This window comes from Mytilus galloprovincialis, chromosome 14, assembly GCF_965363235.1.
Source record: "Mytilus galloprovincialis chromosome 14, xbMytGall1.hap1.1, whole genome shotgun sequence".
Lineage (NCBI taxonomy): Eukaryota > Metazoa > Mollusca > Bivalvia > Mytilida > Mytilidae > Mytilus > Mytilus galloprovincialis.
Genome location: NC_134851.1, coordinates 69874503 through 69900119, shown reverse-complemented (window position 1 = coordinate 69900119; position 25617 = coordinate 69874503). Strand labels below are relative to the sequence as shown.

Genomic DNA, 25617 nt, shown 5'->3' with positions numbered 1-25617 from the left:
GTCAGAAATTAAAGAACTATATCATGGCCAAATAAACAATAAAAATTCAGACATTTCTGCATCTTATGGCATCTATTTTATAAAAATCGATCAAAGAGCTACTTCGTAATAATTTCTTGAAAAATATTGTTAGTTTTATATCTGATAGGACCTTTTTTTAGTGTGAATCTCACTTTTGTCCAACGATCTACAGTGGCGGATCCCGGCAGAACTTTTTTCATAAAAGGGGGGGGGGGGGGGGGGCTGGGCGCTAACTGACATAAGAAGCCTAAGCAGGGCGCCGCTACAGTGACGCTTCAGTAATTCCCTTTATCAACCAAATTTCCCCCACAAGATTTTTTTTGGGGGGGGGGGGGGGGGGTCCCTATAATGTCTCCTTGATCCGCCTTACCCTATGATGACTATGATCATAGATAGGCGCTGCCTGTAAAATAGCTGTTTGATAGTGCACCTCAATAATAGGAGGATGATACAAAAGAGTATAGATTCAACTAGTCTGCAGATGCTGAAACATCCCCATTTAAATTCAAGTGAAAACTTTTGGAACAAGCTGATACACAGCCGTTGATTACAGGTTTGATGTCTTGAAAAAAGTAAAACCCTGACACATATGCTTAATACAACGATCAAAGACACCAAAAGTTTTGAAAACTTGATAATGTATACTGTAATATTTCAATTTTTATTTGATAAAGCACATGGCATTGGTAGTCCAAATAATAAGGCAGCAACCGTTTGATTTTCTGGGGGGCCATGGATTTTTTTTCTGGACAAACTTTGTTTTTCGCCTCAGAAAACAATCTATTTTTTTTGGTGACAAGACAAGTCGACAATTTTTTCTTTTACTATTAGTATTACATATAGTGGCAGCTGAGGGTGAAACAAACAACTTTTTTTTTCTTTTTCTCAGGGTTGCATGAAAACAAATTATTTTTTTCTCCAAAAACTGGAAAACTTTTTTTCTCCAAAAAAATCCATAGCACCCCCTTTTTGACTTTTTGCAGACACTTTTTGTGGTCCTCAAAAAGTAAAAAAATAGCACAAGGACCTAAAAGCTACGATTCTGCAACCTCCCCACCCCCACCCCCCCACCCCCCCGAAAATCAAATGGTTTCTGCCTTATGACGTCTTGAAAGGCTATTAAATAATTATTTTTTTTTTACGCCCCACAGGCTATTATATATTTTTTCTTGGAACAAACTCAGACAAAAAGTCACTTCAGTTTTGTGATTATTTTTCATGCAAACAAGAAAACACTTATTTTAAGAATATTTTTTTTTTTTCTTTATTTTAAAAGTAATAAATTAATAATCATGTTAATGAAGCAACTTTGTAATAAAAACTTATTCAATAAATGAAGGCGAGTATAATTGAGGAGTTTTTTCCAATGATGGATGACCTAGAACTTTAGTAGTCTATTGTGTTACATTGTCATTTCGGGGTCTGTTATAGCTGACTATGCTGTGGCCTGTATGGGGTTTGCTTATTGTTGAAGGCCATTGAGATGACATATATTTGTTAATTTCTGTGTCATTTTGGTCACATTGTCAATCATACCGCATCTTCTTTTTTATGCATATTGAATTCTTACACAAAATATAAAGTGTTTATAATAAATTCCGTTTTAACTAAGACATGTTAGAGCATACACAATGCAAATTTGTCAGGGTAAACACGCACCCCAAATAGTGAATTTAAACTTGTAAATCAATTAAGTTAGTTTGTAAAGTTGTCAAGGTACAAACTATTGAAAGTTTTTTATCTTAACAAATCAGGGGGAAAATCATAAGCATTCGTTGAATATAAAACTTTTGTATTGAGAGAATATGATGCAACTAACTTATCCTGCTTGAATCTCACTTCCATCTCCTCTTGGGTGAGTAGGTGACTTAGACATACAGAAAGGATACTTTTACTTAAAAATAATTGAATAAATTTACAAATTTTAATTTGTAATGCACAGATTCTTTTCATGATTAAAATGTAATAGTTTTCATTTATCAAGACTTAAATGGTTTATGGACAAATTCTTTAACTTCTACATGCTTTATGTCGGTAAACGTACAGAAAGTTGCAAGACATAAATTTGATAGGACAAAAAGTCACAAATGATTTTTTGACAATTGTTTGAATAATATGACAGAGATGTCTTGAAATATTTAATTTTTAATAGCTATATTTATAATAAAGATTAAAAATATGTCATTATACTTGAAAAATGAAGATTTATTTAATTTTAATCATGTAAACATGGTAAAGGATTCATTTCTTGGCACCACGAAGCCATTTAAGGGGGCTCATTCTGGGTATAAATGAATTTTTTTCTAATATATAGGATTTCGCTATATTTTTTCATAAATGAACTTTATCATATACTTAAAAGAAAAATGAAATAAAAAAAATGGGGTCACCATTCATTTAAGCTAAAATCTGCCTCTGGAAAAAACATACATTTTTGTTAATGTCCTTTTTTTCTGTTGAACTAATAGGAGAAAAAGAGGAAATATCGAAATAAAATAATAACCTAATATAAGAAATCACTTAAATTTTACAATAATTTAGTTTATGTACAGCTTATTTGAAAACAATAATTAAAAATATAGGTCACCGATGAGTTAAAAAAGATATTTCAAATTTCAGGCCAAAAAATGGCATTTTCGCACCAAAGGGAGATAATTTGGAGCTTTTTCAAGTTTTAAAGTCATCTGAGGCCAAACCAAATCATTTTTGTGGGTTGTTTTTTGTACCATTTCATAAAGTAACAACTTATAGTGTAATAAATAAAATTTGTAATGAAGAAGTAAAGGTTTAATTTTTTTGCTAAAATTTTTGTACCCAGGAGCCTCCTTAAGTACAAAACCACTTTGACATTTTGTTTTTTTTAACAATTATTTGATCATCTTTGATAATACAATAATTGAAGTAAAATACCAAAATGCTTTTGTAAAAATGAGGGTTTTATTATTCAGTGAAAATAATCGGAAAAACGAATTGTGATTTTTAAGTTTTGATTGTGACTTTGTCCTGTGACTTTCTGTCCTACATTCCTGTATGTCCTGTAACCTTTGGTCCTTTCAAATTTGTGATTTTATGTTGTGCCTATGATTTCTGTCTGTTAACTTACAGACAAGACTTATCATCAAAGATTGCGGAATAATCAAATCCATTTAGAAAAATTTCTTTAAATTTTTATTTAGTTATACCTTTGACTTATAATGAAAAATAGTGTAAAATTTTGAAATAAAGGAAAAGAAGGACCCTTAATACTTGTAATAATTATACTGTATGAAGTCTTATAAGTCAGAAGGACAAATTTGGTAATTTTGTTAACCTTTAAAGCCCTATACATGAGGGTAGTAATGGGGGTACCTTCATGATGTACAACAGTAAAAATTCTTGCCAAATGACATTAAAGGTATAGTTAAGTGCATGACAATGAAATGAACACTTTTTAGACGATAATAAAATGAGCTAAGTTTGACGAATCACACTATTTGACGCCTGACGGGGAAGGGCATTATCACCCTCGTATATTTACATGTAGATATATATATATCTATATATAAATCAAATGTGGATCATTGCTTTACAACCAAAGATATATATAAAAGAAGAATACAACTGTTATTATAACTTTTTGGTGTCTTATGTGTTGACTCAGATAAAAACACTTTCTTTAAACATGTCAAATGTGCTGTACTCTTGATGACCTACAAAAGACCTAACAATGGGTGAGTTTCCTGAATTATCAAATTACATATATTATCTTTTTTTTTCTCTTTCTTGTAGGAAGTAATACTGTAGATGATAACAGTGATGATAACCTCTTTACCACAGTAGGATATGCAAGATCAGAGGGTCAGTTCAAAAACTTTTTTCAGCAGAATACTGTAAACCAACTTATTTTCGCGGATACTTTATTTCGCGTTTTACCCTTTCTTGACCACTTCGCGGCTATTTAATTTCGCGATTATCTGATTTATTTGATGAATTTTATTTAGGAAAAATCAAAGATTGACATATTCGCGACGATTTATATTCGCGTTATTTTTCTACTCGCGAAAGTCGTGAAAATAAGTCGCTCGCGAAAATAAGTTGGTTTACAGTATTACATAAAGTTTTCATGAATCATCTAATCAATGTGAAGCACAAATATAAAATTTTGATACTGGTTTACATGTGAAAACTGGAGTGGTATCATTAAATGATAATGAATGATCTTTGTTCATATTGTTTCAATTAATCTGTCCGTCTATGACATGTATGATATATAGAAGGAAGATGTGGTATGATTACTAATGAGACCAACACCTCACAAGAGACAACTCTTCACGATGTTCACAAGAGACCCAATAACATTGAATTTGGCAACTATAACAAGTCACCTTACATCTTTCAACATTCAGCAAAACCCATACTGAATAGCTATTAAAGCTTAATATAAGCATGATAAGTCTTTACATTTAAGGAGGATTAACCTGATTCACTAACTATGCTAATGTTATATAGAAAAATAGGTTAATAGAAATGTGATAGTTTGAAAATAATGCTTTCCAAGGTTCCTGTAATTGTTACAATAAGTTCCTTTGTGATACGATTAACTTCATACAAATGAAATCTAAAATTGAATATTAAAATTACAGTTTGAGATGATTATATTATCAAGTACATTTTTTTTCAGTTTTGAGTGAAGATGACAAATACCAATCTTCAGAAGAATCTGATCAAGGTATGTGTTTAATATAACAGATCCAAATTAAACCAGAGCCATGTATTTTTTTTAACTATAGATTTTTTTACTGATAATTTGTATAATAATAAAGATTCTGTCAAGTTGGAACTCAATGATTAGAAGGGAAAATGTTCTTAAAGTCAATATCTACCTTCTTCCTGTTTTCATCCAAATTTATATTTATCAAATGTTTCATTTATAACAGTTAATACCCTCAAATAACACTTTTAAAACCTTTAAATTGAAAACTATTAGATATTGTTTTTGGTTGCAAGAAGCTATTTTGGCTTTAAGAAGCCTCTTGTTGAATAATGTTCCTGCCACTGAGGTGAATTGATGTAAATTGCTATCAGAACAAGTTATTATTTCCTGTCATTTATTTTTCAGAAGTGCAGAATAACATGCTTACAAATCTGACGAATGTGATGAAAAATCGAAAGCCAGGAAGAGCAGGTAAACATAACTAGAGGCTCTCAAGAGCCTGTATCGCTCACCTGATTCTACTTGGGTTTTTGAAATCATATGAAAAAATATAAAATTTGGCTAAAAGTGACAACACAACCTCATTGATAAGGAAAGGAACATGTTTAATTTCATTCAAAAGTCCCCCACTGGCGGCCATCTTGGATGGCGGATCGGCTACAAAGTAACAACACTTTGTCAGCACCTCATAAGGAACATTCATGCCATGTTTGGTTTTATTCCATTCAGTGGTTCTCTAAAAGAAGTCATTTGTATGCATTTCCCATAGGGTCCTATGTTAAACTAAGTCCCCTGCTGGCGGCCATCTTGGATGATGGATCTGTTACAAAGTAACAACACTTGGTCAGCACCTCATAAGGAACATTCATGCAATGTTTAGTTTTATTCCATTCAGTGGTTCTCTAAAAGAAGTCATTTGTATGCATTTCCAATAGGGTCCTATGTTAGGCTAAGTCCCTGCTGGCGGCCATCTTGGATAATGGATCGGCTACAAAGTAACAACACTTGGTCAGCACCACATTAGGAACATTCATGCCATGTTTGATTTCATTCCATTCAGTGGTTCTCTAAAAGAAGTCATTTGTATGCATTTCCCATAGGGTCCTATGTTAAACTAAGTCCCCCGCTGGCGTCCATCTTGGATAATGGATCGGCTACAAAGTAACAACACTTGGTCAGCACCACATTAGGAACATTCATGCCATGTTTGATTTCATTCCATTCAGTGGTTCTCTAAAAGAAGTCATTTGTATGCATTTCCCATAGGGTCCTATGTTAAACTAAGTCCCCCGCTGGCGGCCATCTTGGATGATGGATTGGCTACAAAGTAACAATACTTGGTCAGCACACCATAAGGAACATTCATGCTATGTTTGGTTTCATTCCATTTAGTGGTTCTCTAGAAGAAGTCATTTGTATGCATTTCCCATAGGGTCCTATGTTAAACTAAGTCCCCCGCTGGCGGCCATCTTGGATGATGGATCGGCTACAAAGTAACAACACTTGGTCAGCACTCCATAAGGAACATTCATGCTATGTTTGGTTTCATTCCATTTAGTGGTTCTCTAGAAGAAGTCATTTGTATGCATTTCCCATAGGGTCCTATGTTAAACTAAGTCCCCCGCTGGCGGCCATCTTGGATGATGGATCGGCTACAAAGTAACAACACTTGGTCAGCACCCCATAAGGAACATTCATGCTATGTTTGGTTTTATTCCATTCAGTGGTTCTCTAAAAGAAGTCATTTGTATGCATTTCCAATAGGGTCCTATGTTAAACTAAGTCCCCCGCTGGCGGCCATCTTGGATGATGGATCTGCAACAAAGTAACAACACTTGGTCAGCACCTCATAAGGAACATTCATGCCATGTTTGGTTTCATTCAATTCAGTGGTTCTCTAAAAGAAGTCATTTGTATGCATTTCCCATAGGGTCCTATGTTAAACTAAGTCCCCGGCTAGCAGCCATCTTGGATGATGGATCGGCAACAAAGTAACAACACTTGGTCAGTACCTCATAAGGAACATTCATGCCATGTTTGGTTTCATTCCATTCAGTGGTTCTCTAAAAGAAGTCATTTGTATGCATTTCCCATAGGGTCCTATGTTAAACTAAGTCCCCCGCTGGCGGCCATCTTGGATGATGGATCGGCTACAAAGTAACAACACTTGGTCAGCACCTCATAAGGAACATTCATGCCATGTTTGGTTCCATTCCATTCAGTGGTTCTCTAGAAGAAGTTCAAAATGTAAATTGTTAACGACGACGACGACGGACGACGACGGACGACGGACGACGGACGACGACGACGGACGACGGACGCCAAGTGGTGAGAAAAGCTCACTTGGCCCTTCGGGCCAGGTGAGCTAAAAATTCATTTTATTATTCCCCACCTACAATAGTAGAGTGGCATTATGTTTTCTAGTCTGTGCTTCAATTTGTCTGTCCGTTCGTCCCACTTCACAATGCTTCAGGTTAATGATAATGCAAATGGGGCTTAAATTCCTTGTACTTTGGACACATTTATTTGTTTATAAATAAAAAGAGATGTTGAGTATTCACCAGTAAGACAGCGTTCCAACAACAGTAAATAACAAAATGACAGTTGTCAGTCAGGGGTACTACCTGTACAAATTTTTTATTTACTTGAAGAGGTAAAAAAAATAATTTAAGTGAATTATAATTTGTGAATAATCTCCCTTGAATTTTCTCAAAAAAATTACTGATATAAGTGATATTTTTTTACAATCCCAACAAATATCTCAAATATTGAAATGTCAAACATGCCGTTTTAATGATTTTTCCCAGCTTAGCACATAATTTTTTATTAGAGTTCAATGTTTCATCTCATTAGATCAACAAAGAAACTGATTGTGCAAATATGTAAAGTATTAAGTATCAAAGATTAAAATTATGTTATTTTCTTAGTTTGATATTATTTTTTTTTATTGCTTACTGGAATAAATAAGCTGTCTAGTTATAATCAAAGTTAAGTTATTCTTGATAATGCTGATTTGTATTCAGGTCGAGTGTATTAATCTTATAAATATTGACAATTTACATTTTTAAGAAAGAATATGATTTGTTTGTTTTCAGCAAGGAAAAAACCAAAGCGTAAAGGAAAAATACAGGTCTTGGAAACATCATTTGAAACAGTCAACAAAGTACATGATGGCATCTGCTGTGAGAAGGAATGTGTAAAAAAGATAACAAGGAACACAGTGATGAAACTACGTAAAGCATTTTACAGCATGACTCAAAGAAAGCAATCAAAGTTCATTCTTGATACTCTTCAGTAAGTTCTACTGTTTAAATAATATGTAGCAAAGGAAAAATGAATACAGTCCTAAGCATTCTAATTACTGTAAATTCAGAAATTATTGCGTGCATTTATTATTGCGATTTTGTCATTTTAAACTTTAATGCGATTTTAATTTTTACGATTTTAAGAAAAGTCATGCTTAATTCAGTAAGAATATTACAAAATGCAAGTTATAATTATTGCGTTTACAAGTCTGTCGCATTATTCGCAATGATAAAAACCTCGCAATAATTTCTGAATTTACAGTAGATATTAAAGTCACTTGAAAAGGAGTTTCAAAACATTTTAATGTTCAGGATATTTTTGCACGCATATACATGTACTCAAATAAGTCCTATATTCTGTATGCAATTCTTTAAAGCCCCATTCCGTTGTACTGTTCATCCAATGTTTGAATATATAAGAAGAAAAAAAAATCTAATTGAGGACCAAAGCAAATTTAAGCAGAAATTGACATTGAAACTTTTGCTTATTCTACATGTATTAGTTTGTGATTTAATGGGTCAGTTTATGGGTAGTAGGTCAATGATATTTGGTATGCAGTTGTATAAGCATTGGCATATCTCAATTCCATGGAGATAATTAGATAATATTAATTTTGAGTCATAGTTAAATTTGTTATTTATGTTATTTGCATGACTTTATTAGTTTATACACTTATGATATTAATTTTCAGGAAATCGTATGCAGTTGAAGACATCAGTCCAACTTTTGTAGTTGATCAGAAGCGTGTTTGCCAGGATGCTTGGAAATTGGTGCATGGAATTAAAGAAAGAAGGTATTTGTACTGAAAATTTGTCTTCTTTGGTTATATTGAAAGTTGTATAATTAGATGGATATATTAAAGGAATGACTTATATTTTCTGCATGTCTACGAAGAAATATCATAAAAAATGTGGTGCACACTTAATAATGCACATAGATGGTTATTTCGAATAGACTGACAAAATATTACAGTTATATCTTATAATTTAATTCTCAATTCCATTTTTTACTAGCGTAAATCATGAAAAAAACGTTGATGACATCATGGTCACATGATAAACAAAATGATGTCAGCCAATCAGTATATGTGTTTCTTCCAAAATTAAGTTATATTAATTAAGCATGTCATAAGGCTCAAAAAATCATATTATAATTTGTGGATCATTGACTCATTATGGCACCTTTGATTGTAAAAAACAGAAAGAAGGCAGAAATTATAATAACCGAAAAAAAAGCCACACTTATTAAAGGAGACAATTAAATATATTGGGTTTGTACAGAATAAAACATTTTTAGCTCACCTGGCCCGAAGGGCCAAGTGAGCTTTTCTCATCACTTGGCGTCCGTCGTCGTCGTCGTCATCCGTCGTCGTCGTCCTGCGTCCGGCGTTAACTTTTACAAAAATCTTCTCCTCTGAAACTACTAGGCCAAATTAAACCAAACTTGGCCACAATCATCATTGGGGTATCTAGTTTAAAAATTGTGTCCGGTGACCCCGCCAACTAACCAAGATGGCCGCCATGGCTATAAATAGAACATAGTGGTAAAATGCAGTTTTTGGCTTATAACTCAAAAACCAAAGCATTTAGGGCAAATCTGACATGGGGTAATATTGTTAATCAGGTTAAGATCTATCTGCCCTGAAATTTTCAGATGAATCTGACATTCCGTTGTTAGGTTCCTGCCCCTGAATTGGTAATTTTAAGGAAATTTTGTTGTTTTTGGTTATTATCTTGAATATTATTTTAGATAGAGATAAACTGTAAAAAGCAATAATGTTCAGCAAAGTAAGATCTACAAATAAGTCAACATGACCGAAATGATCAGTTGACCACTTTAGGAGTTATTGCCCTTTATAGTCAATTTTTAACCATTTTTCGTAAATCTTAGTTATCTTTTAGAAAAATCTTCTCCTCTGAAACTGCTGGGCCAAATTATTTGAAACTTGGCCACAATCATCATTGGGGTATCTAGTTTAAAAATTGTGTCCGGTGACCCCGCCAACTAACCAAGATGACCGCCATGGCTATAAATAGAACATAGGGGTAAAATGCAGTTTTTGGCTTATAACTCAAAAACCAAAGCATTTAGAGCAAATCTGACGTGGGTAAAATTGTTAATCAGGTGAAGATCTATCTGCCCTGAAATTTTCAGATGAATTGGACAACCTGTTTTTGGGTTGCGGCCCCTGAATTGGTAATTTTAAGGAAATTTTGCTGTTTTTGGTTATTATATTGAATATTATTATAGATATAGGTAAACTGTAAACAGCAATAATGTTCAGCAAGGTCAGATTTACAAATAAGTCAACATGACCAAAATGGTCAGTTGACCTCTTTAGGAGTTATTGCCCTTTAAAGTCAATTTTTAACCATTTTTCGTAAATTTTATATATCTTTTACTAAAATCTTCTTCTCTGAAACTGCTGTGCCAAATTGATCCAAACTTGGCCACAATCATCTTTGGGGTTTCTTGTTTAAAAAATGTGTCTGGTGACCTGGCCATCAAACCAAGATGGCCGCCATGGCTAAAAATAGAACATAGGGGTAAAATGCAGTTTTTGGCTTATAACTCAAAAACCAAATAATTTAGAGAAAATCTGACATGAAGTAAAATTGTTAATCAGGTCAAGATCTATCTGCCCTGAAATTTTCAGATGAATTGGACAACCTGTTTTTGGGTTGCGGCCCCTGAATTGGTAATTTTAAGGAAATTTTGCTGTTTTTGGTTATTATATTGAATATTATTATAGATATAGGTAAACTGTAAACAGCAATAATGTTCAGCAAAGTAAGATCTACAAATAAGTCAACATGAACGAAATGGTCAATTGACCCCTGTAGGAGTAATTGACCTTTGTAGTCAATTTTCAATCTGCTTTCTTTGTTTAATATTCACATAGACCAAGGTGAGCGACACAGGCTCTTTAGAGCCTCTAGTTTTTTTAATTTGAGGTGAACATGTAATGATATTGCATAGGGCAGATTAAGTTTTACCCTTGTGTCTGTAAGTCTACAAACGTCCTCATGTGTATGTGTCAAGAAATTGGTTCCTGTTCTCTAAAAGTAAATTTGCTTTTACCAAACGTTATGAAACTTATACACAATGCTTATTTTAACAAAACACAGATAAAAAAAGAAGATGTGGTATGATTGCCAATGAGACAACTTTCCACAAGAAACCAAATGAAAACAGAAATTAACAACTATATGTCACTGTTATGCCTTCAACAATGAGAAAAGCCCATACCACATAGTCTACCACATAGTCAAGTTTGAATTTTTGTAGCGTTTCAGTTCTCTTACTTTATTTGCCTTAGTATACCAAATGTTATGAAAATTATACATCATGCTCATAACCACAAAACTCAGTTCAAGTATGAATTTTGGAAAATTAACTTTAACCATTCTTGAGTGTTACCCCTTTACATGCAGGACAGGCTCCATCTGTCATGTCTGTGTCATGGGACACATTCCCAGTTGTTTTTTTCAAGAAAGTTGTTAGAAAATATATTTTGATTTTTTAGGCCTAAAAAAAAAAGATATGTGTTTCCGGTAACATCATTTTGAAAAATAGGGTCGGTAGGTCGGAATTCTTTGCAAGAGGAAGCAAGAGAGAAAAAATATTATGTCATCTATCAGAAGCCTGTGTCAAAAACAGGGTCGGTTGATAAATTTTTTTTATTTTTTTTTTGGAAGATCCAATAAAAAAGTTAGGGTCGGGGCTAAAAAACAGGGTCGGTCGGGTTACCGGAAACACGGATCTTTTTTTTCTCGGCCTTATGGAGAAAATTTCAGAGTTTATGGTGGAAAAAAAAAGATGCCTAGTCTAAATATTAGGAAATATATGATTTTTTAAAGCAATTGCTTTTATGCCGTCGCGTATGGCCATCTTTGTGACCCAGATCAGAGACTCCGCCCAGATCAAGCCATAGTATTTTGTTAAACAGGCTCCTGGTCAGTCATTCTTTAACACCTATGTATGTTTTCTAATGCAATACATAGCTTGAAACTTTAAAAAAAAGTTAGTGGATTTAAGAAGTTTCAGAATATGTTCTTGTAGATGCATTTTTGTATTTAAAGGGTCAACCGTTTGACTATCAAATAACATAGAAGTCCGAGTGAAAAAAAGTACATTTTTATAAATGCGATTCCGTTTTCCGCCGTTCGTACGATGTTTCAACAAAATATGGATTCATTTCAGTTGTTGATTTAGTATTGAAAATTTAACTGAATTATCTCCTAATAAATACGGTTTTTTATGTTTAATTTGTGTTTCTTTAAGAGGTCAGGTGCTCTTGTTCATTCATAAAATTATCGTTCATTCATACATTTATCGTAAAATCAAAATCACTACACAGGTTAATGCGTAGTGTCAAATTATTACCTGTAATCTAAAAATAGACAAACTTTATTTGCGCAAATAATTTAGCGGAACGAAACCCTTGTTGAAAACACATAACAATAAGTTCGTTTTCCTTTTCTGTCAAAACTCCGTAATATTTATCGATCACCTTACTAATGAAATGGACCCGTCCGAACGTAGTAGATGCCAAGTCGGTCCAGATGAAGAGATATTTACAATTTGGAATTTTCTAGTTTATTAATACATAGATTGAAAAAAAGTACGTCTTTTTAAATATCATGATCAAAACTGGGTTTGCATAACAAATGTCAGATGAAACCATTATCCTCGTCTTTTCAGTGAACAAGTCTACTATACGTTTGTTGACACTCGACGGTCCACCGTGTTAGCAATTTTATTTCACATGTTTTCGAAATATTGAAGATCATTTTTCGCAATGTTTCCTGAAAATTGATAAATATCAAAACAACGTAGAGCTGTTTGTTCTTGTTCGTATAATAAAATTGAGAATGGAAATGGGGAATTTGTCAAAGAGACAACAACCCGACCATAGAAAAACATACAACAGCAGAATTAAGGTCACCAACAGGTCTTCAATGCAGCGAAAAATTCCTGCACCCGGAGTCGTCCTTCAGCTGGCCCCTATACAATATATATACTAGTTCAGTGATAACGATTTAATGTCATGTTTGTCTATGATGACCCCCCTTTTCGGGATTGCATGAGAATTGTAGTTATCTCGTACCCACATGCACTTGTTTCTATCCATAGGAAGGTCGACTATCCATATAAAACTATTTATAGGGATAATAGACCTTCCTATGGATAGAAACAAGTGCCTGTGCTCGTATCGCATCAGAAGGACACATATCAACTGAGTAATAATGTTTGGAACTTAGTTTTAAAAATGATGACAAAGTATTATTATGAAAATATTTTTATTAAGCTGAAATATACATTTATTCTTTACATGCTTATGTCTTGTAAGATATTTTATTTCTTTCCCGTTTTTTAACATTTGCGTCTGGAAAGTTGAAATGTTTTAACTTAATCATTTGTGTTAATGGTTAAATATAAATTAATAATGAAAATTGTTAAAATTAAATCAATAAAGGAAATTATTGCCAAGGAAGTTACAAACACTACCAGGGGATAATCCATGATGATTTCTTTTTGAGTTATATGTTTCAGCACATGTATATTTGACCCCAACTTTAGCCTGGTAAACGTGTTGTCTCCTTGTGAAATATAAAACATATTAAAAATGACTTTCTACTAAAGTCTTTTATTTATATAAAGTTAAAACCTTCTTACTTTTAACTAGACAACACTCATGTCAGGTTTAATTCTTGTATATATGTGGATGAAAAATAAAAGTCCCCAAACATTAACATGGCAGCAATTGCTTTTACAGCCTTTAAGGCTTTGATTATTTAAACAATGTCAAGGGAAGACTATATATTGAAGTGCTAGATTAAGTAATAACTGCTTTTATTTTCAGGTTTAGGTATATCAAATCCAGACTACATGAAAACAGATTGCCAGAAGATTACAGGACAGGTCAACAGTATCTCAGCACAAGATATATTTCAGCAATGATGTATTTTAAAGAATATGCAGAAAACTTTGGGGAACAGCAACCAGATTGTCCAGAAATCCACCTTCCATCTTGTTTGACGAAGATAGCTGTATTCAAAGATTATAAGCTTCAATGTGATGTGTCACAACAGCCTAGCATAAGTTTATCAAGCTTTTATGAGATGTGGCGTAAAGAATTTTCACATGTAAAGTTAAGAAAGGTATTTAAATTTTATTTTTTTTATAGTCTTTTAGTCTGTTATGTCAGCAGTTTTAAAATGTTTATACCAACTGAACATTCAACTACATGTACTTACTTAATTGATCTTTGGGTTGATTATTGTCTTGTCCAGAAAATTTGATCAATTATTATAAGAATAGAACATTTTTTTTTATTCATATCAAATAATTGCAAGGTATATATGTTTTAAAAAAAAAGATTGCCGAACCATGACCATATTTCATGGATCAGTGGTTACTTGTTCAATAAGTAGAATGCACTCTTCTAATATATTTTGACAATACTACATGTACTATGAGTTTTTGTGTAATACATTTTCCATGTTTTCGAGTATTACTGAACAAAATGACTTCATATTTAAGCAGCAGTGATGATTTATATTTGTAATTGCAAGACATTTACTTCTTCTTTTGCAATTCATTTAATTGGTCATGTAAGATGAAAATTCATTTGGTTAATTGTATGGTACACTTTGCAAACATGCAGCCTTAACATGCTTAACTTCATCGTTCTATGTACAAAATTTGGAAAAATATACTCTTCATATATGACAATTGACACTTTTTTTGTTTAAATTTAATAGCACCAGAAGCTGTCAAAATGTACAGAGTGTACACTGTTTAAAGAAGCACTCCTTACAAAGCTCACAAAAGAACAAAAAGAAGAATTACTGATGAAGAGGAAAGCACATTTTGCATTGCAACTGTAAGTAAATATCTGGGTATAATCTTGGCTAATTAGCAAAATCTTAAAAGTATGAATTGTTTATTAAGTTGTAGTTTGTATTATATGTTATATAAAAAAGAAGATGTGGTATGATTGCCAATGAGACAACTCCAGAAGTGACCAAATGCGACAGAACTTAACAACTTTAGGTCACATAATGTTCTACAAGAATGAGTAAAGCCCAAACCGCATAGTCAGCTATAAAAGGCCCCCATAAGACAATGTAAAACAATTCAAACGAGAAAACTAACGGCCTTATTTATATAAAAAAATGAACGAAAAACAAATATGTAACACATCCACTGAATTAGAGGCTCCTGACTTATGTCCTTCACTGGAAAAGTTTGTCAATTATGCTTGCCTTTATGATGTTATTTACCCTAACAAACCAAAGTTTGTCAATTATGAAAAATGTATCACAATTCAAGCGAGAAAACTAACAACCTAATTTATGTACAACAAAAATGGGATATTTTTCAACATTTTATAGCAATATGTAAAAACAAAAATTTCCTGATTTTTGAAGCTGTTATCTGGTTTTTATGTTTTTATGTTTTAAATTCTACCTAATTTTAAATGAATAATTGCCTAAAAATGAAGATCATTATTTGGCATACTTTTGCCAACCTTACTTCAATGTATTTAGATATAAGGAGATGTATGAGTACATTTAAAGTGTCAATTTGTAAAAGTAAACCATTATAGGTGAAGGTACGGTTTTCAGCACAGAGCTTTGACTCACATTGAACAGCAACCTATAAAGGAATAAAAAATTACAGGTTTAAAAGCATTAAAACAGGGAAACTAACAGTCTAATCTATATAAAAAAGTATATTTTTATATATATATAATGGATGAATTTTAAACACATATTCAGTTTGGCTGAAAGTTTATTTAGTCTTATCAACTAAAAAGACATAATTTTGTCATGTGACTTTGTTATCAATGTTTTTCATGTTTACTTGTTATAAAGTAAACATATAAGGGATGACTAATATTTTCTTGTCTATTCAAAATAGCCTAAAAAATGTTGTACACTCTTATAAATAATCTGTTATGCAAGTAATTAAATGAGGACCACATTGTTGAAAAACTTTGTTTGTCATTATACTTTGGTTGCTTATATTATATTTTTGGTAATTTCAGCCTAGCAAGACAGAAATATTATAAACATCGAGCAAAAGCTAGATCCAGTCCTCAACACTATCTGTCATTGATAATAGATAATATGGACCAGGCAAAAACCACACTTCCAAGATTCTCATTGAATTCAAAGGTATGTCAACCAGATTCAAAACAAGATCTACAAAACTGTCAATTTGTACCATTTTTTCGTGTTATGATGAAATCTTCAGTAATTGCTCTGAATGTACAATTTGTACCCTTTTTTGTTGTTTTTGCCTTTCATCTTAATAACAATACATGTAGTAATATATATATACTAAAATGTTATCCTAAAAAGCGTCCCATGAAATTATGTCTTCTTGGAACTATCTTGTTCATTGTTGAAATTTGGTTCACAGGACAGAACATCACATTTGTAAACTATAAAATAGTGTCTCCCTTAGTGAAGAATTGTCTCTAGTATGTGGACATGAATGTTTTATAAAAGTTTGTCACAGAGGTAAATTTTTCATAGTGTGGCTATTTTTTCTGTCCCTAAAAGGAAATAATTTAGCAATCATTAAAATGTTTTAATAAATTTAATAGTTAAATCATAATTGAAATTTAAATCAAGACACCACAAATGTAAACAAAATGGAAAGTGATGAATATAAACAGCTATAGACTTTTTGTTTGATGGTCAATACCTTCCAAGGTTTAATAATAATAATTAAAGAAAACCATTAATATGGAAGGCTAAGCAATTTGAAATTAAATAAACACAATGACACTTTTACACAGAAGTGGACAATAATTAATAATAAAATTATGTCCTGGTCAAATTTCACAGGTCATATCTGTGAAACTTTTTCCATGGGACATCATCTCATGGGGCACATTATATAATCCTACAACATAAGATCTTTGTTCAACATGGTCAAAATTATAAGTATTTTTAAATTACTTGAAATTTTAAAATGCTATTTTTTTTTCAGACTGACTCAGCCTATGCTGGAGTTCATCATCATGTTACTGGTGCATTATGCCATGGTTTTGGACTAGACTTCGGATTTACTTGGACAGACCGTTTCCACCCTGATTCCAATGTCACATTGAACTGCCTTCTGAAAGTGCTTCACCATGTCAAAGAGGTATGACAATTTTAAAGTAGCTGTAAACAATTATTTACATTTTAAAAAATAATACTTTAATACCATGACTGTTAATCGTGCTTGTAATTTAAGTTGAATAATTAAACTTTTCTTGGAATGCTATTTAATGGAATGGACCACACCATATTATACCAATTTCTATATGAAGCAATCAAGGATATTGAAAAAAAAACAGAATTCACTTCATCAATAAATTAGAACACACAAAAGGGTGTGAACTGTAAAGGCCAATGCTTTCGAAGAATGTACTTTTCATCTCACCTGGCCCAGAGGGCCAAGTGAGCTTTTCTCATCACTTGGTGTCCGTCGTCGTCTGTTAACTTTTACTAAAATTTTCTCCTCTGACACTATTGGGCCAAATTTAACAAAACGTGGCCTCAATCATCACTAAGGTATCTTGTTTAAAAAGTATGTCTGATGACCCTGCCTGCCAACCAAGATGACCACCACCATGGCAAAAATAGAACATAGCTGTAAAATGCAGTTTTTGGCTTATATCTCGGAAACTAAAGCATTCAGAGTAAAACTAACAGGTGGCAAAAGGTTCATCAGATTTAGATTTATCTGCACTGTAATTTTCATACAAGTCCTTCAACTTGTTGGGTTGCCGCCCATAAGTTAGTAACTTTGCAATATTTTTTATTATCTTAGATATCATTATAGTACATATTGTATCTAATAATGTCTTATATCTAATACTTTAACTTATGATGTTAACCTTATTTTACATGATTTTCAAAAGCATCAGTAAAAACAGGTGAACGACAGAGCCTATAGTATTTCAAGTGAAAACTCTCTTTTTTTAAGTAATAGGATAACTATATTTGGTATTTGGGATTGCTTCAATGTTAAATGTTAGTCTGGTAGTTTTCACCGGACCTCAATATAAAAATAAGAAGATAAATACAGTAACATATGAATTTATATATATATATATATTAACCCATATCTCAGTCAGCTGGTGTATGGTTACACTCTGTATTAATCATGATGTTGCTTAACAATGAAACTTTTAATTTTAGATCAACGACAATGCACTGCCACCAGTTTTGTATTTGCAAGCAGACAACTGTGGCAAAGACAACAAAAACCACTTTGTGCTGATGTTTTTAGCTGCTCTTGTGAAGGCAGAGGTATTCAAGAAGGTAAGTCTAGAACATAATATGAAATATCCCATTTTATTATCCCTTGAAAATGTATTATTAAAATTTGTTGAATTTTAAGTTAGACAGCTGCCCACATTATGAATAGAAAGTTGAAGTGAAAGTGAATCTATTGTTACATTAATTTGCAATATAAACATAAAATTAAAAAAAAGAAAAATATACATAAGCGGATACTTTAACAATAGAAATGCTTATCTAGATTGACATTTATTGAGGGAGTTTTTATTTGATAGGTTTAACAGCTAAAATAACTATTATTGAAAAGAAATGAACTCAGAGCTGCAAAAAGAGGAGAGCAAAACATTTCTGAAATGGTTTTCATTTGAAAGTTACAAACATGTCCACATTGAACAATCCAAAGGTCGTACAGTTGATCATGACTGTTGCTAAATATTTTACCTAGTCTTCTGGTTGAAAGACTGATAGTAAAGATTTTATTTTTTGTGTTTGTAATGTTATATAAAAAAAAAATGATATGATTGCCAATGAGACAACTATCCACAAAAGACCAAACTGACACAAACATTAACTTATTTTGCGAGGTTTTTTTTATTGGACAAAGTATATCAGCATCTTTTAAGTAGATAAAATTTTTGTTGTAGATCAAACTTTCTTTTTTGATGGTGGGACACACACATGAGGATGTGGACCAACTGTTTAGTAGAGTCAGTACCAAGTTGTGTCAAGAGAACGCACCAACGCTTCCAGAACTCCATGCAAGGATAAGGGAAGCATCCACACCTTCACCCATTGTTAGTCACCTCAACAGCATTTTCAATTTCAAGGAAAAACTCATCAATCTAAACAGATGTGACGGAATTAAAGCTCCACATATATTTAAATTTGTAAAGGATGGTCCCATTGTTAAGATGTCAATAAAAGACTGGCCTTTGGAGTATGAGCAGTACAGAACAGTGAACTTAGAGAACATTCCCACCTTACAGGTATATAAATATATGTCATTTGTGACTAATTGAATTTAAGTGCAAATATCATTGATGCAGAAACCGATCAACACATAATAATATCTACATAAAAATCATTAATATAAATATTTTTTTCTTGTGAATATTGAATGTCCCTCTGGTACCTTTTGTCCCTCTTTTAAAGACTTTCTTCTGATTTTTTTGGATCAAATAATTAAAGGTATCCATTTATGAATTGATAATAAGGAGATATGTTATGATAACAAATACGACCTTCTATTTATAAAAAGGTATATACAGCCATTGCCAATGGGATAAATACACAGTTTTTTAGGTACACTTTCATGTTTTTCAACTGATATGATTGAAATGTGTTGTCTCATTTTGCAAAATATAGACTTCATCATTTTTATATATGTGTACTGTGTCTGAAAAAAAAGCCTTTTATAGTTGCTGTTTTATTCACTAATTCACTCTTAATCTTAAAGGGGCACTAGCTGTCAAATTCATGTTCCCTGATTCTAATCAAATTCTCATGTTTGAATTATAACAATGTAAAATATTTATCCAACTATTAAAAGTCTAAATAAAACAATAATCAAGGCACAAGCATGAAAAGACTTAGCTTCGTTACATTTGTATTTGAGTCTAGACACTAGACACCATCTAATTATTTATTGTGTTGTGACCTCTATAGTCAGTTGTGACCTCTATAGTCATCGGATGACCATATAAGATGTAAACATAAATATAGATATAAATAGATTAAGCATTTATCTGTATTATAATGTGTATTAGTGGATAGAATCAGTCAATCATATGATTTACCTTTGTTTCTCTTGCAAGTGAATAATTCATAATCAATGTTTTTTGGCTTTTTTAACAAAATTGAACCTTATTGGCTACTGAAAAGGAAGAATTATTTCACTATTTGTATTTCATTACTGATTGAGCAAAAACAATATTATATTAGGTTTTTCATATATCTGGTAGTTAGTGCCCCTTTAAAACCTTTTTAATAAGGCTGGATACTTATTTCAGGAAATTTGCACATCCTTAAACCCTGTGAGGAAAAATCCAAAAATTGATTCAGTCACTGCAGCAATGGTTAGGGATCTGCCAAAATGGAAGCAAGCAGGACGTTTAACCAGAGATCAGCACACATGGTGGCAGGAATACCTTGAAGTATTAAACGCAGATGATCCAGCACTCCCATCAGTACCATTACCAACCTCCTTACCAAAGTTTCAGATTCCTGCAGTAGAAAGGCCATCTAGGGCACTGGATCCCAACATTTTGGAAGCCATCAATAGACATATTGTTCAGCTGCAGACTTCATCAGAGGTAAGACAAGATAATTTATTTTGTGAATTTGAAAGACCTCAATATTTTTTGGTATTAAGGTGGTACCCAACACCTTTATTAAAATTTATTTGGCTTGTTTAATTTTCTGAAAATTTTGATAAAGTATTTTCTTTGACCACCCATTGACAAAAATAAAAAAAAATCTAAAAATTGGAAGCAACCATTTTATCAGAAAATTTACAGTGGTTATACAGCAGTTTGACAAACACTTAATGCGATCATTGAAAAGCCTAATATTCCAGTAACAGCACACTGTAATTAAAATGTTTAGCTGATTTTACAGAGTTATCTCCCTGTAGTGTTTAAGTACCACCTTAATGGCATCATTTTTTGGTTACTGTTTTACTAGGCCTTTTGAACATGGTTTTATAATAAAACAAATATTTTCATTTATTACATGAAATACATTGATTTCCCAGTTAAATAAAAACCAATAATTTCATGTTTATTTCACTCTCTGACGTCATACAACAATAGGCGTTGTCAAGATGTTGATAACATTGTATCAAAACAAATAGTGAATGCGTAGAAAAAAGATATAGTTCCTTACAGGTAATTAATTTCTTTTAAAAAAGCCATTTGTCAATGTAATAAAAAGAATAACTAGTTTAAGAATTCAAATATTGAAAAATATTCAACTGGTGTCGAAACAACACTGATAATTAACTCATCAAATGTGTATTCGCATTCCTGAATCAATGTGTTGTTCGGTCGCTGGTTGAATATTTTTCTCATTTTGAATTCTTCAATTAGTTATTCTATAAGTATTACTGTCAATTCAAATAATTTTGCCATTTATTTATAAATGTGTTAATTGCAAAATAATTGATATTGAAAAGTTAAATACATTTTAAACTAAGAAAGCTTTACTTATATGCAGAATTTTCTAACATTGCAAAAGTGAATCTGTTTATCAAATGCATGCAAATATTTCAAATGTTATAGTTAGTATTTGAAAGATTTAATTTGTACCAAGTCAGGAATATGACAGTTGTTATCCATTCGTTTGATGTGTTTGGACTTTTGATTTTGCCTTTTGATTTTTGATTTTCCTTTTTAGCTCACCTGGCCTAAAAGGCCATGTGAGCTTTTCTCATCACTTGGCGTCCGTCGTCGTCGTCGTCGACGTCGTCGTCGTCGACGTCGTCGTCGTCGTCGTTAACAATTTTTCAAACATCTTCTCCTCTGAAACTACTGAATGGATTTGAATGAAACTTAACATGATTGTTCCTTAGTATATCCTGCACAAAATGTGCGCTTCGATTTTTGATCCGTCAAAAAACATGGCCGCCGTTACTTAAAATAGAACATAGGGGTCAAATGCAGTTTTTGGCTTATATCTCAAAAACGAAAGCATTTAGAGCAAATCTGACATGGGGTGAAAATGTTCATTAGGTCAAGATCTATCAGCCCTGAAATTTTCAGATGAATCAAACAAACCATTGTTGGGTTGCTGCCACTTAATTGGTAATTTTAAGGAAATTTTGCAGTTTTTGGTCATTATCTTGAATATTATTATAGATAAAGATAAACTGTACACAGCAAAAAAGATCAGCAAAGTAAGATCTACAAATAAGTTAATATGACCAAAATTGTCAATTGACCCCTTAAGGGGTTATTGTCCTTTAATGACAATTTTTCACAATTTGTTCATCATATTTGCTAACTTTAAAAAATCTTCTCCTCTGAAACTACTGAATGGATTTGGTTAAAACTTAGCATGGTTGTTCCTTAGATTATCCTGCACAAAATGTGTGCTTTGATTTTTGATCCGTCAAAAAACATGGCCGCCGTTACTTAAAATAGAACATAGGGGTCAAATGCAGTTTTTGGCTTATATCTCAAAAACGAAAGCATTAAGAGCAAATCTGACATGGAGTAAAAATGTTCATTAGGTCAATATCTATCAGCCCTGAAATTTTGAGATGAATCAAACACCCAATTGTTGGGTTGCTGCCACTTAATTGGTAATTTTAAGGAAATTTTGCAGTTTTTGGTCATTATCTTGAATATTATTATAGATAAAGATAAACTGTAAACAGCAAAAAAGATCAGCAAAGTAAGATCTACAAATAAGTTAATATGACCAAAATTGTCAATTGACCCCTTAAGGGGTTATTGTCCTTTAATGACAATGTTTCACAATTTGTTCATCATATTTGCTAACTTTAAAAAATCTTCTCCTCTGAAACTACTGAATGGATTTGGTTAAAACTTAGCATGGTTGTTCCTTAGATTATCCTGCACAAAGTGTGTGCTTTGATTTTTGATCCGTCAAAAAACATGGCCGCCGTTACTTAAAATAGAACATAGGGGTCAAATGCAGTTTTTGGCTTATATCTCAAAAACGAAAGCATTAAGAGCAAATATGACATGGAGTAAAAATGTTCATTAGGTCAATATCTATCAGCCCTGAAATTTTGAGATGAATCAAACATCCAATTGTTGGGTTGCTGCCACTTAATTGGTAATTTTAAGGAAATTTTGCAGTTTTTGGTCATTATCTTGAATATTATTATAGATAAAGATAAACTGTAAACAGCAAATATGATCAGCATAGTAAGATCTACAAATAAGTCAATTTGACCAAAATTGTCAATTGACCTCTTTAGGAGTTATTGCCCTTTAAAGACTTTTTTCACAATTTGTTCATCATGTTGACTTACCTTAAAAAATCTTCTCTTATGAAACTGCTGTATCAATTTCAGCCAAACTTAGGCTAAATGAGTTTCAGAGTTTCAGAGTATCTAGTATAAATTTTATATTTCATTTCCTTGTATGTCAAGAAACATAGCTCCTATGGCTAAAATAGAACATAGGAGAAAATGATTTTTTTTTGCTTTTGAAGAAAATAGGACGATTCAAAGAACATTTAAATAAATTGAAAAGCCAAAATAATCATTGATGAGAGATTAAACCAAAAAAATTCAGGTGAGCGATTCAGGCTCTTGAGAGCCTCTTGTTGAATTTTCCTCGGAGTTCAGTATTTTTCTGTTTTTACTTTATGCTTACAAATTGCAATTGAAGCATTGTAGACTTCTTAAATGAAATTATTTTACACAGATTTATATTTGTAATAGAATTTGTAGAATAATGCTGTAATTTAAGTTTTAAATGTCATTATATTTCTACTTTAATCTTGACAAATATTTTATCGATTTTCATAATGGGAACAATCTTTATTTATGAAATTTGTTATTGGGATTTGAAAGAAAAGTGTTATCAGTAAACAAAAAGCCATAAAATAAAGGGATGCAGCAAAGTCAAAGTTATTTTATGATATCACTGTGCCTTAATTACAGTTTTGCAACAATTTATGCATTTAAATTTAGTAGAAATATTTAAATAATTTATATATGTTTATTTCAGATCCAGGTAGTGAGGCCAAGAAGACGTTAAATCCAGGATTTAAAACCAAGAACACCAGTCATCCTAAATATTTCTTTGTGTTTTGTATGCCCACAAGTTTGAACTTTGAACTGGTATTTCGCACTAAACTTTTTGTATACAACCAGAAAAATTTGTTTGGGTTGGTATGATATTGTCGTCTGCTGCTTCATTGTCATCTTAAGACACATTCTGCTTTCAGACAATTATTTAAGTTTGAGTAAAAGAATGTCCATGAAATTTTTTGAATTTACAAGAAGCAAGAAGGTTAAATTGTTTTAAGTGTATTGATGTCTCTTAAAGTGTACTACAAGGTTCTATGCTTCAAAGGGAAGTCTGGAATTGAGGCCGGGATTGATGGTTTTGCCTTAAAAAAAATATTTCCTATTCATTTTTATCAATATTTTTTTAAATAACAAATATTTTGAGAAGTTTCAAGAAAAAATCTCCAAATGCACAGTTTTATGAAAGAGACTTTTAAGATCTTAAACCACATTTATTTAGTGTCAAAAATTAGTCACAATCTGAATTTGGAATTTTCAAGCTGGAATATTGTGTTGAAATTTGTCCAAACTATTCAGGGTTTGACCTCTGGTGTTGTATCAGGCTGTGCTCGGCAAAGCATTTTATTTTATTATGTTTTATGTTCTTTGCTTTATTATTTTAATGTTGGATAATTGTATATAGCTATTAATTTAAACAAATATCAATCTGTGTTGTGCATGTTTGTGACATACATGTGGAAATACTGCATCTAGTTGAAAAAATTATAAAATGTTTCCTAAAATAACCTCTTTCCTATAATTGACTTATTTAAGGAAAGGAAGTGAGAAAAAGTGTGCAAGTCTCCAGACCAGATTTGAATAGTCATCAACTATATAAAGAGACATTTTAATATCTTTTCATAAGAAAACTGATTATCATTTATTTGTCGTGAATGGTACTATCTAACCTTTGTTAAAAACAACAACACATTTTCTTTTGTTTATTTAGTTGATGAAGTATAGATAATCAGCAAAACACTAAAATTAAAAACTTTTTTTTATTCATTTTATATTATGTTATGTTTAATTCATGCTTCTGTTGCACATTTTTTATTAGGGTTTATTTATTAATGTTGTTAGGTATACTAAGATAGATTTAATTAGCACTTTTGTATGAATTAAAACCAAAAGAAAATGAAAGAATTTAAAGTTTTCTTTATCACTTTTATTGATGAGTAATCATTTGATAAATGCTTTTCACTTTATGTTGTCATCATGCTGTTTCATTTGTACTCTTGTTATACTATTTTGTTGTAAAATATCGGGTCTTTTAAAGTAAGATTTTTCTGAGAACTTAATACAAGGAACATATCTAAGAGCGTATAAAGGTTTAATTATTGTCGTTAAAGAGAATATACTTCAGCCTTAGCTGGATGGAAAGCTGTAGGGCATAACAAATTTTTGGAACCTTATAAAACATCTCAGAAAAGCAGATTTGTTATATTCCTATACAAGACCGGTTTATTATGTCTCTTGCTTATGACCTAAGATCTATTATTGCTGTATGTTTATGCTTATGACAT

At 31.9% G+C, this 25617-nt stretch overlaps 1 protein-coding gene across 1 annotated transcript; it reads left to right on the top strand.

Moving 5' to 3' along the window:
• Positions 1 to 7812: 7812 nt before the first annotated feature.
• Positions 7813 to 24889, top strand: LOC143058390 (uncharacterized). Its single transcript, XM_076231891.1, has 10 exons — positions 7813 to 8008; positions 8712 to 8813; positions 13887 to 14184; positions 14788 to 14909; positions 16077 to 16206; positions 17030 to 17185; positions 18229 to 18351; positions 18975 to 19316; positions 20340 to 20642; positions 24033 to 24889. Exons 1-10 carry the CDS (start codon positions 7938 to 7940, stop codon positions 24060 to 24062), a joined length of 1677 nt encoding a protein of 558 aa, XP_076088006.1. The 5' UTR covers positions 7813 to 7937; the 3' UTR covers positions 24063 to 24889.
• The last annotated feature ends 728 nt before the right edge of the window (positions 24890 to 25617 follow it).

What these genes read in the sequence shown, in the direction of transcription:
- LOC143058390 (XM_076231891.1), top strand. Translation starts at nt 7,938, where the DNA reads ATGAAACTACGTAAAGCATTTTACAGCATGACTCAAAGAAAGCAATCA. An exon ending in AGAACATTCCCACCTTACAG is followed by an intron (nt 19,317 to 20,339) that starts GTATATAAATAT and finishes TACTTATTTCAG; the next exon opens with GAAATTTGCACATCCTTAAA. An exon ending in AGCTGCAGACTTCATCAGAG is followed by an intron (nt 20,643 to 24,032) that starts GTAAGACAAGAT and finishes TGTTTATTTCAG; the next exon opens with ATCCAGGTAGTGAGGCCAAG.